Here is a 13,063-nt window from a genome sequence, read left to right on the forward strand (position 1 = left end):
TCTTTACTTGACTCTTTAGGCATCATGTGGTTTTTGGGCAAGTGATTTCTGGTCAAGAAGTTGTGAGAGAAATAGAAAACCAGAAAACAGATGCAGCTAGCAAACCATTTGCTGAGGTACGGATACTCAGTTGTGGAGAGCTAGTTCCAAAAGCTAAAGGTAAATACAAGTATATATTTCTGCTAACTTTTATGTGCACAAAACAGTCTTAATTAGTTGGCATGAACTTTATACTAGAGTGAACATAAGTATGACATTTTTGTGTATTTTTAATGTATTTTTGTGTTTTTTAAATCTGTTTTACCTTACTCCATATTTTGCTCGTTTACTGTGAAACTGATTAACTTTCCTTGTCATTAATTTACAGTAATTCATCCTTCTGCTTCCATATTGTTTTTTAGATTTTTTGAAAAGTGTAGTTGTCTAAATAGTATGGTAAGTACTCTTCTAGGAAAAGAGTGTGGGGAGGATGACAATTGACAAGATTAACATAGGCTAACAAACTTTATGGGAATAAATTATTTCCCCTTCATGCACTGCTTAGATTCATAACCATCTGGCACGTTTGAGACACTTGTTTTACTTAAACAAGAACACGTCAAGTTAACACAACTGGTAGTTTGCTATGATACTATCTGAAATCGTAAGAATTTGGTTTTAAGTATTTAAAGTCTTTATATTAAATATGTAATTTCTATTGTTTATTACACATATTGGGAGAAGGCAATGGCAACCCACTCCAGTACTCTTGCCTGGCAAATCCCATGGACAGAGGAGCCTGGTGGGCTGCAGTCCATGGGTCGCTAGGAGTCGGACACGACTAAAGCAACTTAGCAGCAGCAGCAGCAGCAGCAGGGAAATAACTGGCCAGAGTGGGAACTTGAAAGAGACCATTGGTTTGTTTTGATTTTATGATTTTCTTAAAGAATAGCTAAATTCATCACGCAAGTGAGGCTCTGCCTCAATGGTTCTACTTCACCTGCCTAAACACTCCCCCGTCGCACACAACTTGGTCCTACCGCCCGCGTGGGCTTGCCACCTCCCTTTCTCTCCCTACCTCCCTTTTTGTGACCACCTCTACACCCCGGCGGAGAAGGCAATGGCACCCACTCCAGTACTCTTGCCTGGAAATCCCATGGACGGCAGAGCCTGGTAGGCTGCAGTCCATGGGGTCGGACACGACTGAGCGACTTCACTTTCACTTTTCACTTTCACACATTGGAGAAGGAAATGGCAACCCACTCCAGTATTCTTGCCTGGAGAATCCCAGGGATGGGGAAGCCTGATGGGCTGCGTCTATGGGGTCGCACAGAGTCGGACACGACTGAAGCGACTTAGCAGCATTACACATATTGAGTCTGACAATCTCAAAGTAATGAGGTGAGTTTACCTTCAAATCTGTATGGAAAGCAATAAAATACTGAATTGACCTATTCTTAGTTGTCTAAGAAATAATAAATAATATCAGTACTTAGTGTTTCATGTTTAACAAATGTGGGAATCATCTATAACCTTTCTTCTCTCATCTTCATGAGAACTATATAATACTATTTCTCTCATTTTACAGATACAGTCAAGGAAATTGTTCTTTACCACATCAGGGAACTGGACCCAAGTTTGCTGGCTCCAGATCTAAAGCTTTGTTTGTTAGGTGTTGCTAACTCATTAAAGTCTTTAATATTCTTTTCAGAATTGCCCTAAGTAGAACATTCTGTTCTCAAGTTTTAAGTATACTGATGTGCTCTGTAATATGTACATTTCATTTTGCTTTAATATAAAAAGACCCACAATGTTTCTGGAGGAGAATCCACAGACACACACAGACAGGGTTTGTGAGATCTTAGTTCCCCAACCAGGGATCAAATCTAGGCCCATGGCAGTGAAAGTATCAAGTCCTAACCACTGGACTGCCAGAGAAATCCCTGGAGAAGACTTATTTTTAATAAAAACTAAAAAGCAATCTATATTAAACTTTGAAAATTTTAGACCCTGAATCTTGCCATTTTATTCTTCAAAGTGTTGTTGGTACAATTAGAATATTTTGGTTTAAGACATTTCTTCCCATATCATGTAGAAAAGTCTTCATATTTTATTTATTTATTTTTTTAATTTTTTTTATATGACATGTTAAATTTTGGATACTTTTTTATTTTGAGTGTTTTGTACAATTTATTGGTTCCAATTATCATTTTATTTGTGAGAACACTTACACTGAAGTTACTATTTTTTTCATTATTGTTGAACAATTTTTATCATTTGTCTTAAAACTTTCATTTATTTCTTAAATTTCCTAATGTATAAATAGTTTTTATGCTCATCTAGTAAATTGCAACAATCTTGCAACAGCTAATTTGAAGGAAATGCCAATAGGTAAAATTGGTGCAATTTGAACATCAAGATAATTAAGTACTGAATTACAAATCACAATATAAAAAAAGTATTCATGAAGAAACCTATGTGTCCATCAACGAAGGAGTAGACAAAGAAGATATGACATATATATAATGAAATTTATATTTAATATAGTATATAATATAATGGTATTTATATATACATATAATGGAATATTGCTCAGCCATCAAAAAGAATTAAACAATACCATTTGCAGCAACATAGATGGACCTAGAGATTGTCATACTGAGTGAAGTAAATTGTACAGAACAAGAAATATCATATGACATCCCTTAAATGATACAGTTGAACTTATTTACAAAACAGAAGCAGTCTCACAGAGAACAAACTTACAGTTGCTGGAGGAAGGATGGAGAGAAGGGGTACTTAGGGTTCATATTTTATTTTGTACTCAGCAATTGTTCTTTGGCTTTTTTCTTGTGTTTTATAATTTTTAAGGATTTTGTGTTAGGATCTATTCTCTGCTTATAACAGTTAAGAATGCTGTGTGGTTACATATTTAGAAAGAGACTGAGGTAATTAAAAAGCTTACATCTTAAACCATAAAAGTTATCATAGACTCTCTAATACATCTGGTGTAAAAATTCTTCTTGGTATTAACTGGTTAGTGTTTGAATATTTGCTGAATGGATGAGAAGGTGAATGAATGTCATTGTTTATATGTTATTATGTTTTTATCATATATTTTCACCTGAAGTGATAAATACTAATTTTGCCTGTGCCATTGTGGCCAGGAAGTTGTGCTGAAAGTTGATGTAGTATTCTAGTGTGTGTTCCCCAGACTCATGCTAAGGAAGCATTTCTTGCCCTTACCAGTTTCATCAGTTGAGGAAAATTTGTCCCTTTGTTAGTGTCTTCGCAGGAGTTATTGAAAAGTTCAGGTTTGTTTCAAGCATGCTGTCCATGCCTGCTCTGTTCTGGATCACACTATGGAAGGAGGAGAAGAACACAGTTTGGCACCTATTACCCTACAGTCCTTCAGTTATCATTCAGAACATTGGTCAGAATGAATTTTGTCATGCATCTGTATGATCTTCTTTTTTTAGGTGTAGCTATGTCTTACATCCAGTTTATGTTTGATGGCCTTCTTACAGTCTTAAATTGGAAATAGTCAAAAAGCTTTGGGTAGCACAATGGTGTTCATTGTCATCGTATTCAAAACCTTGTTTGAGGGATACACACCCCAATTTTAAAAAATAAATATAGAATTTTTTTCTTTTCTTTTTCTAACTTCCTTAAAACAAAAAGACTTCTGAGGAAATCTGTCTGGGCCCACCTATATGTGGTCTTGGTGAGTCTGGGCAATCATCTTGTGCCTTTGTCCCTTTGCTGTTGTGAGATTGGAAATTCTACTTTTTCTGGCTATTTGAATGTGCCTGAGAAGGTTCAGAGTCAAGGGGAACATCCTTCTAACAGGTGCAGAGGGGAAACACTGGAGACTAACCAAAACTGCATCTGTATAGAGGCTATCAAGGGGTGGGCCGAGTGGAGGATAGAACACAGACCACTGCTTTGATAGGAACACTTCCTGGTTCTTTAGAAGTTACCATGAACTCAGATCATGCTGGTCTCTTCAGAGTTCACTGCAGTTGTTAAAGAGATATCTATACACCTTTACCTTGCAGTGTGAGATGGGACCAGTGATATATTACAGAGTACATAGAAACACAAGTGCTGAGTTATGGCAAATGGCAGTAAACAGTTAAATGAGCAGAAATCTTGCATATGTGTAATAGAAAACAGATTACCTGGCAATACAAAAAGAAGAGCACAATAGAGGAAGCAGCTGGTAAACCTTGTTCTTGTAAACCTTTCCACGGTGGAAAAGATCAGAGACTCATTTGTATGGTGACAGGATCCCATTTCAGTGTCCTTATTCTGGAATTAAGAGCCATGGTAATGGCACTTTTCATGGAAAATAGTGGGATATTAAACTAAGAAACTGTTTAGAGGGGAGACCCAGTAATTTTGAAATGAAAAGAGGGTTATTTTAGGTATAATTCCATTCTTTACTTCAAACCTTATTTTGATGATGGCCTGGAAATTTTCTTTAAAGGTTTCACGTGAAATTAATTGGTATAAAATTTATAGCTCTCAAAAAACTAGTAAAGCAGCATTTTCTTACCTTACATTTTTATAAGTAAAATGTTCTGGAAACTTGTCTTTTCACCTTAACATCATACTAGTAAAGTCAGTATCTGGTAATATTATATACCACACCCTACCAAGAGTTTAAAAGTGTTGCTCTTTGTAATTCCTTTTTATCCATTAAATCCATTTATCCAGTAATGGATGAGTAATGATTCTTAACTTGCATTGTGTTTTGCTTTCAGTACTATTTCATTTTATTTTAAGGATAGTTATATGCTTATAAATGATGCTTTGAAATAGATTTTATTTAAGTGGTTAGACAGTAGGTTTTCGGTTTTTTTGGAGAATGTGGTGACAGCTGTTATCAGACTTGAGAGTTTTAAATTTTCTTTAATTTTAAAAGTTAATACGTTTTGTTCAAAATTTAGAAAGCATAAAACAGTAGTCATTGAAAAGCCTTTCCTCATCTCTGTCCATATCTCAGGCAGATTATATTGCCCTAAAAATAGTTATGAATCTCCTTCTGATCTTCTGTACTGTTATGATATTTTGCTTCTCTCAAATGCTTACGTGAAAAGTGATGTGAAAACTAAATAATGGTTTCTTAAATGTTTTTAATACATTTAGAGGGCTTTCCTGGTGGCTCAGACAGTAAAGAATCTGCCTGCAGTGCAGGAGATCGGGGTTTGATCCCTGGATCGGGAAGATCCCCTAGAGAAGGGGATGGCAACCCACTCCAATATTCTTGCCTGGAGAACTCTATGGGCAGAGGAGACTGGCAGGCTATAGTCCATGGGGTCGCAAAGAGGCGGATGCGAGTGAGCAACTAACACTTGCATTCTCAATCATTTAATAGGGAGACTGGGCTTGCTTTTTAAGAAACCAACTGCATGCAGTGTATTTCTCTGGAAAGAATCACAATGTAAAATAAATATGAATTGGAGCTGGTGAATAAAGCTTTGTTAATCATGGGATAAAGCATGACTGTGTTTTGTCAAGTAATTTTAACAGCTGTATTCTGTGCTTCTTGTTTAGTCACTAAATTGTGTTCAGCTCTTTGCGACCCCATGGACTTCAGCCTGCCAGGCTTCTCTGTCCATTGAGATTTCCCAGGCAAGAATACTGTAGTGGGTTGCCATTTCCTTCTCCTAGGGATCCTTCTGACCCAGAGATTGAACCCATGTCTCCTGCATTGGCAGGCAGGTTCCTTACCACTGAGTACCAGGGAAGCCCCTTCTCTGCTTATGTGAAATATTTGTATTTTGCCTGCATATTATATAGTCCAAGATATTTTTATTTAGAGTTTCTCATATTCATTATGAATTCCTTCCTTGGGTTTCTTTAACTTTTATTCTCCCTCCTAATCCCATACCTCAGGTTTTTAGTGTATGCAAGCAGGTTTTTCATTTCACATACCCACTCTGCCTCACCAGCAACAGTGGTCTTGGGATGAGAGCAACAGTTGGATTCATGAGACAAGACAGGCTTCACTCAGCATTAAGCTTATTTATCATTATGAAAGGATACAGGACAAGAAACAGCACAGCTTGAACAGCAGTGTCATAGTGGAGATCTCTGGTTCTAGGTAGAGCTTGCATATGTCCTGGGCATCTCATGCTTAATATTAATAGGTTCATGGTCCTGAGAAGCATGATTGGGTGAGAAAAGACTACCTTAGTTTAATGAAGCTTTTATCTCTGGTATCCCTTCAGCATTTATACCTAGTTGCCATTCTCCAGTGCAGCAGCATCTCATCATTACTAAATCTTGATGGTGAATCACAAACCGTTGGTCAAGTGTACAGTAACTTAGGTAGATTCTCGTTTATCTCTACAAATCAGTGCACTCCTATAAATTCTGAGTTAAGAGTTTCAAGAATCCCCAGCAAGATCCCCAGAGCCCTAGAACTTCCCTGGTGGTCCAGTGGTTAAGACTCCATGCTCCCAACGCAGGGAGGGTGGGTTTGATCCTGGTCAGGGAACTAAGATACCACATGCCACACAAAATGGCAACAACAACAACAACAACAATAAATCAGTAGGTCTCAGCCCTGTTCAGCAGAGCCACTCAGCTGACCTTTAGATTTGTGAGAAATAATAAATAGTTGTTGTTTTAAGCCACTAAATTCATTAAAAAAAGTTTCAAGAATCACTTGGTCCAGTGCCAAATCCTCAGGTGTTCCTGAGAGGGGAACACAGAAAGGTTGCAAAGCAACTGTGAACCCTTTCAGTTAAGGTCAGTAAACAGACAGCCAGTAGTCAGTCCCAAAGGTAGATTTTTTGTCCTCTTTGATTTTTTAAATTATGGAAAATATTAACATTTACTAGAGTGGTTGAAATAGTATAACAAATCACCATGTTCATTACCCAGCTTTACCAATTAATTTATGACCAATTTCATGTTTCCTATCCTTGGCCACTTTTCCATTTCCTGTTTGGAGCAAATTCTAAGCATAATGTTATTATTGATAAGTTTTTCACTATTTATCTCTAAAAGGTGACTCTTCTAAAAAAAGTAAGCATATGCAGGCATATACACATATATTCCTAAATGTAAAAAATCTTTACAGTGTTCACATTTCTAAGTTTATAAATGTTAACTTTTTTGATGTTTGGGTTTGAATCCAAATCAGGTTCAAGCATTTGGATTGGTCTTGTAATTTTTTGGTTTGTTTTTCATAGATTCTCCCACCGTTTCTTTTATGTTTTCTTGAGATTTATTTGTTGAACAAGCTAGGTCATTTTACCTGTAGGGTTTCTTTCCTACTGTTGCACACGCTGAATTTTACTACTTGCATCATTGTATTATGTAATGTGTTTCTTCTGTGCTTCTATTTCATATAACTTTGTAGTTAGACCTAGAAAATTGATCAGATGCTGTTTTGTTTTGTTTTGGCTGTTTGAGTGTTCATTGCTGCGCAAGGACTTTCTCTCGTTGTGAGTGGGGCTACTCCGTTGTGGTGTGCAGGATTATCGTCGTGGTGGCTTCTCTTGTTGGGGAGCACAAGCTCGCGGCGCGTGGAGATCCGTAGTTGCAGCACGCATGCTCAGTAGTTGCGACTCATGGGCCCTGAAGTGCTGGCTTCATGGGCTTAGTTGCCACGTCGCATGTAGGATCTTCCCAGAGTAGGGATCAAACCCATGTCCCCTGCTTTGGCAGAAGTATTCTCAACCACTGGATCATCAGAGAAACCCCCCCTGCCCCTGTTTTAATTGGATAGTTGAATTCACTTCTTTAAATCCACCATGGTTTGAATTAGAATACTTTTAGGTGGCCCAGGCTCAATCCAGTCTATCATGTCTTTCCCCAATTCCTGATTAACTTCACTTATTTGTGTCAGTTTCCTAGTCCTTAAATCATTTGAGTTTGGTGACCCCTTTTAAAAATTAAAACTTTGTTTAACCCAAAATAAAATTTCAATTTGAAATTTAACTTTTTGGGGGGCTTCCCTGGGTCTTCATTGGGCTTTCTGTATATAATACAGCATGTGGGGGCTTCTCTTGTTGGTGAGCACAGGCTCTAATCATTAGAGGGATGCTCAGACATTGAATAAGCCCATTCCAATGGAATCATGTTTCTTACCTTTCCACATTCATGCAAAGTATTTTTTCTGTTACTTCTTCTCTCCTACAGTTCTGCTTCCAATATTGATAATAAGAGAAAAAGTTGAAAACTATACAAATATTTGAATCTGAGATTCTTGAGTGTTACTTCTGTGCTTAAAATGTTATTCAGCTAATTCTGAAATTGACTTAGTTTAGTGTTTTTACCTGTTAACTTTTCCAAAATTCTTTATAGATATAACTCAGACCCATGAATCTGGTGGGTGTGTGCATATGCGCATGTGATGCCCGACTCTGTGTGACCCCATGGACTGTAGCCCACCAGGCTGCTCTGTCCATGGGATTTTCCTGGCAAGAATACTGGAGTGGGTTGCCATTTCCTTCTCTAGGGGATCTTCCTGACCCAGGGATCGAACCCATGTCTCTGATGTCTCCTACATTGACAGGTGGATTCTTTATCACTGAGCCATCTGGGAATCCCATGAATCTGAAGGTCTGGATTCTAATCTTGAGTCTTAACTCCTTTCCTGTTCTGCTCAGTTCAAATAGCTGGATGAACTAAGTGTTAAATACTGGACTTGGAGAATCTGCCAAAAAAAAAATCTAAATTTCCTCTGACAAAGTTTGTCTAAAAAGTGTTGATCGAACCATTTTGCTTTTTATTAAAGCTAAGAAAGAAGAAAAGAAAAGGCATAAGTCATCTTCTTCCTCCTCCTCATCATCCAGTGACTCAGACAGCTCAAGCGATTCTCAGTCCTCTTCTGATTCTTCTGATTCTGAAAGTGCTTCTGAAGAGAAGTCAAAAAAAAGAAAGAAGAAACATAGGAAAAATTCTCGTAAACACAAGAAAGAGAAGAAGAAGCGAAAGAAAAGCAAGAAAAGGTCTTAATTTACTTTTATAGTACTGTCTTTGTATTCTAATTACCTTCTGTTTATATATAAACCTATTGGGATATTGAATCAATTATATGGTACATGAAAATAGAAATACTTCATCGGATGACATATAAGACCATTCTGATATTCTATAGTCTATAGATTAAATTTGGGTACATTTCAATTTTCAACAAAATCATTCAGTTCATTTTGTAGGAACTCAATGACTTTTTTGATTAGATACATTTGTATTTTATGGAGGGAATTTAAAATTAGTAAGAACTGTAGGAAACCAATGAGTGTTTTCCTTTTCTTTTCTCCTGTGATAGCATAAAGCAGATTATGTCAGCATATTTACTTTCTTTTCTGTTGTGTCTGAAAAAAATCTGTCTTTGTACTAAAGCTCATCTTCATAAACCCGTTGCCTCTAAAGCAGTTTCTTTACCTGTATTTTAAAGTATTTTAAATTTATCAGTGCAGTGCATATGGAATATTTGGGTTCCATTTTAAAGGAAAGTATTTTTTGAGAATGTGATAATAGATACATTTGGTTTGGGTTTTAGGTTGGTTTGTCAGAGGAACGAGTATTTTCCCCATGTAACTGCATCTTTGGTCAGCAGTAGGGGACCGGATGATAGATAGATGGAATATTTACAAAGGAAAGAAAGACCAACAATTGGGAAATTGAGGTGGGTACATAATAACCAAATGGAACTTGTTTGTGTATTTCTTTTAAGTGCATCTAGTGAAAGTGAGGCTGAAAATCTTGAAGCACAACCCCAGTCTACTGTCCGTCCAGAAGAAATCCCTCCAATACCTGAAAACAGATTCCTAATGAGAAAAAGTCCTCCTAAAGCTGATGAAAAGGAAAGGAAGAACAGGGAGAGAGAGAGAGAGAGAGAATGGTATGTCAATATGTTTATTTTACAAAGACCCTTCATTCTCTACCACAGACCCTTTCTTTAAAAAAAAAAAAAAAGCAACAGTTTTAAAAATTTTAGATAAGATTTAATTGGTGACCTTGTCCTAAGATTGAAATTTTTTAATTGGATAGTGTTAGCAAAGCTCCTTTTTGCCAGTCACACAGCTGAAAAGATAAAATTGACTTAATTTAGACAGATTTTTAAATAAAAGTAACTTTTGAAAAAAGCACTACAAATAGCAAAAAGGTATGTTAAATGGCATTTCCAGACGAATTACATGTAAAACAAATGTTTTACTCTGTTATTTATATACCTTAAATTTTTAAGCAAATAAGAACCTTTATGTTTCATTTTGTCTGGTGGGAGAAAATGCTGTTTTCCTTGCCTGATTTACAATATTGTGGTATTGAAAATTGATAGTATATTCAAGTACTTTGAAAATTTTTCTACATAATTCACATTATTAGAATTAGTAGTTCTGTTGGTTCTTTATGTATCATTTTAATAATTATGTCCAAAAATAGGAAAAAAAGATGGATATCTTTCTCTTATTTATGATCAGAAATAACGTAAAAGTGATAAAAATCTGCTCATTCCCCCTGTATTTTCACAATACAGTAAAAATATAAAAATAAATCTTGGTTACTTGAATTGTGTTAATTTTGATGGATTGAATTGAGTTTACTCAACTGTTAGGAAAGGATGTTTATAAGGAAATAAATATTAAGGAGAAAATATTTGAACTACTTTAAAATGCATTTTCAAATATAGCATACATGAATGTTGTTAGTGCTAATATTCGTATTATTATTTGAAAATAAGTAGTTTCCCTTTTTTATATAAAGCATGATATTAAATATTTTTCTAATTCAGACCAAGTGTTCTCTGTTTAATTCACATCAGTTGCACTTATCCATAGTTTTATCACCAGTGAATAACTGCTGGTAGGATAATGAGGTACTTTAGAATCAGAGAGCTTTAAAATTGTTCTCTTAACAGCATACAGCCTACTCCACGTTTTTTCATGTTGCTTAGCACTATCAAGTTGACTTGATCTTCAAAAAGATTATGTAACAGTATGTCTCAACAGAACACAGTTGGCATTTGGGAACAGAATAGTTGTTCATCCTCATGCATTACAGGATTCTCGCATTCCTGACTTGTGGTCACTCAGTGCCAGTAGCACCCTCTCATCATTGAAAGTTGTTAAAATGCTCCCCTACTTTATCAAATACCTACTAAAACTGATAATATTTCTCGTTGAGAACCACTATTTTAAGTTTATTCATTTAGATTAATAGAGCTATGTTCTCCAGATTTATTTTTATTATATAATGTGTTTTAATTTTCCTTTTGCTTCCTTCTAGTAATCTACCTAACTCCCAGCCTCCTTCATACCAGAGACGACTTTTAGTTACTAGGTCTGGCAGGAAAATTAAAGGAAGAGGACCAAGGGTAGGTGCTTATTTTCCCAGAAATCCTGATAATATTGCATTTATCTTAAATCTTGGAGTGTTTAATTTTTTTTTTCACATAAGTAGTTAAAATTTAGAGTAGATGTGGATATTGAATTGTATGTTCTCTTTTTATAGTACTTCTTTGTGTTGGTTCTTCTATGCTGAAAGTCTACGAGATGTTAATGGATTTTACATGTACATGGTATAAAATGAGATTGAGGTTTTTCTTGTGCCTCTTTGTTACTTCCTGACCACTGTGTGTCTACTCTTATTAAAAATCCTATTCTTAACATCTCATACCCTTTTTCTTCACTGGATTCTCCTCTTCAGAATTTAAATATCTTCTTGTGTTTGCAACCTTTTAACAAACGAGGCTATACTTAGTATATTATTTCTTCACTTCCTACTTGTTCCTTAGTCATTTCAGGTTGTCTTCTGCCGTTCTCCTGAAAACAGCACTTGCTTTATGGTCAGTTCCATGTCACAAAATCCAGTGGATCCCTCAGTCTTTGTCTTTGTTAATCTCCCTCCTTGTAATACTCTTTCTCCTTTACTTCCATTGTCTTTTGTTCCTGTCTCTGGCTAGTCTATCTTAAATTTCCAATGCCAGTTCATACTCCTCTGCCTGATCTTTAAATATTGTAGTACCTTAGAGTGCTAACTCTTCTCACTCTGTATTTGCTTCTTGGGCAATATCATCACTCTCGTAATTTCACTGGGTACCTATGCACTGAAAACTCAGTTTTTCATCTGCTTTTCTGGTACCAGAGCCTTCTTTGATGACCGTTTAGATGCCTAGTGGACACTTCAAACTCAGCATTTACAGTGTTGAGCATAAGCACTCTTCTTCTTCAGGCCTGACCCTCCTTTACGTTCCTGGTCTCAGTGATCAACACCTCCACTTGTGCAGTTACTTAAACCTGAAGCCCAAGAATCATTTTATTTCTCATCTTTCTTTTCTACCATTTATAACTTATCTGTTGCCAAATCCTGTTAGTTCAACCTCTCAGATATGTTGAAATCCATCTACTTCCCTCAGGTTCCACTCCTACCGTCTTTGTTCAATTCACCATTATATATTCTCTGAACTATAAATGGCTTCCTAACTGGTCTCATGGCAGTTCTTAAACTTTTTTGTCTTAGGACCTCTTTACACTCTTAAAAATGATGGAAGATTTAAAAGAGCTTTTGTTGATGTGGGTTATAGCTGTCAATATTTACTCTTTTAGAACTTAAACCCAAGAATTATTTAAAACAAGAATAGATAAGCACACGTTTCATTAGCAGTGGAAACAGATATCAAACCATGTCATGCCTCATTGATTTCCTACCTGAAAATTGGGAGAGTTTAGTTATTTTAGAGGGCATGGAAATATCAGACATTTTTTGAAACCTAAAAGTACATACACTTTAGCAACTGTTGTAATACTTTCATGTTTTAATATGTTAATTTTTTTCCCCTCTATTTTTTTAAAGCGTTATCGAACTCCTTCTAGATCCAGATCAAGGGATCGTTTCAGACGTAGTGAGACTCCTCCACATTGGAGGCAGGAGATGCAGAGAGCTCAAAGAATGAGAGTATCAAGTGGTGAAAGATGGATTAAAGGGGATAAGTAAGATTTAACTCTTATTACAAATGTGGTAATAAGTATTTTTTTAACTATTTTAAATTATTTTATTTAGAGTTATTTCAGTTGTTTCTGAAAATCTTAAGGAAAATAGAATATCATTTCAGCTAATA

The 13,063-nt window shown here is 36.0% G+C and overlaps 1 protein-coding gene across 12 annotated transcripts in view; it reads left to right on the forward strand.

Moving 5' to 3' along the window:
- PPIG (peptidylprolyl isomerase G) overlaps positions 1-13,063 on the forward strand; it is a 45,145-nt gene that overhangs the window by 27,070 nt on the left and 5,012 nt on the right. For all 12 annotated transcript variants that reach the window (XM_070358076.1, XM_070358123.1, XM_005887595.2 and 9 more), the window contains 5 exons: positions 20-159; positions 8,735-8,948; positions 9,680-9,847; positions 11,233-11,320; positions 12,799-12,935. In XM_070358076.1, the coding sequence (XP_070214177.1) occupies positions 20-159; positions 8,735-8,948; positions 9,680-9,847; positions 11,233-11,320; positions 12,799-12,935 (747 nt within the window). The remainder of the gene's footprint in view (positions 1-19; positions 160-8,734; positions 8,949-9,679; positions 9,848-11,232; positions 11,321-12,798; positions 12,936-13,063) is intronic.

The sequence above is a fragment of the Bos mutus genome, chromosome 2 (assembly GCF_027580195.1).
Source record: "Bos mutus isolate GX-2022 chromosome 2, NWIPB_WYAK_1.1, whole genome shotgun sequence".
NCBI lineage: Eukaryota > Metazoa > Chordata > Mammalia > Artiodactyla > Bovidae > Bos > Bos mutus.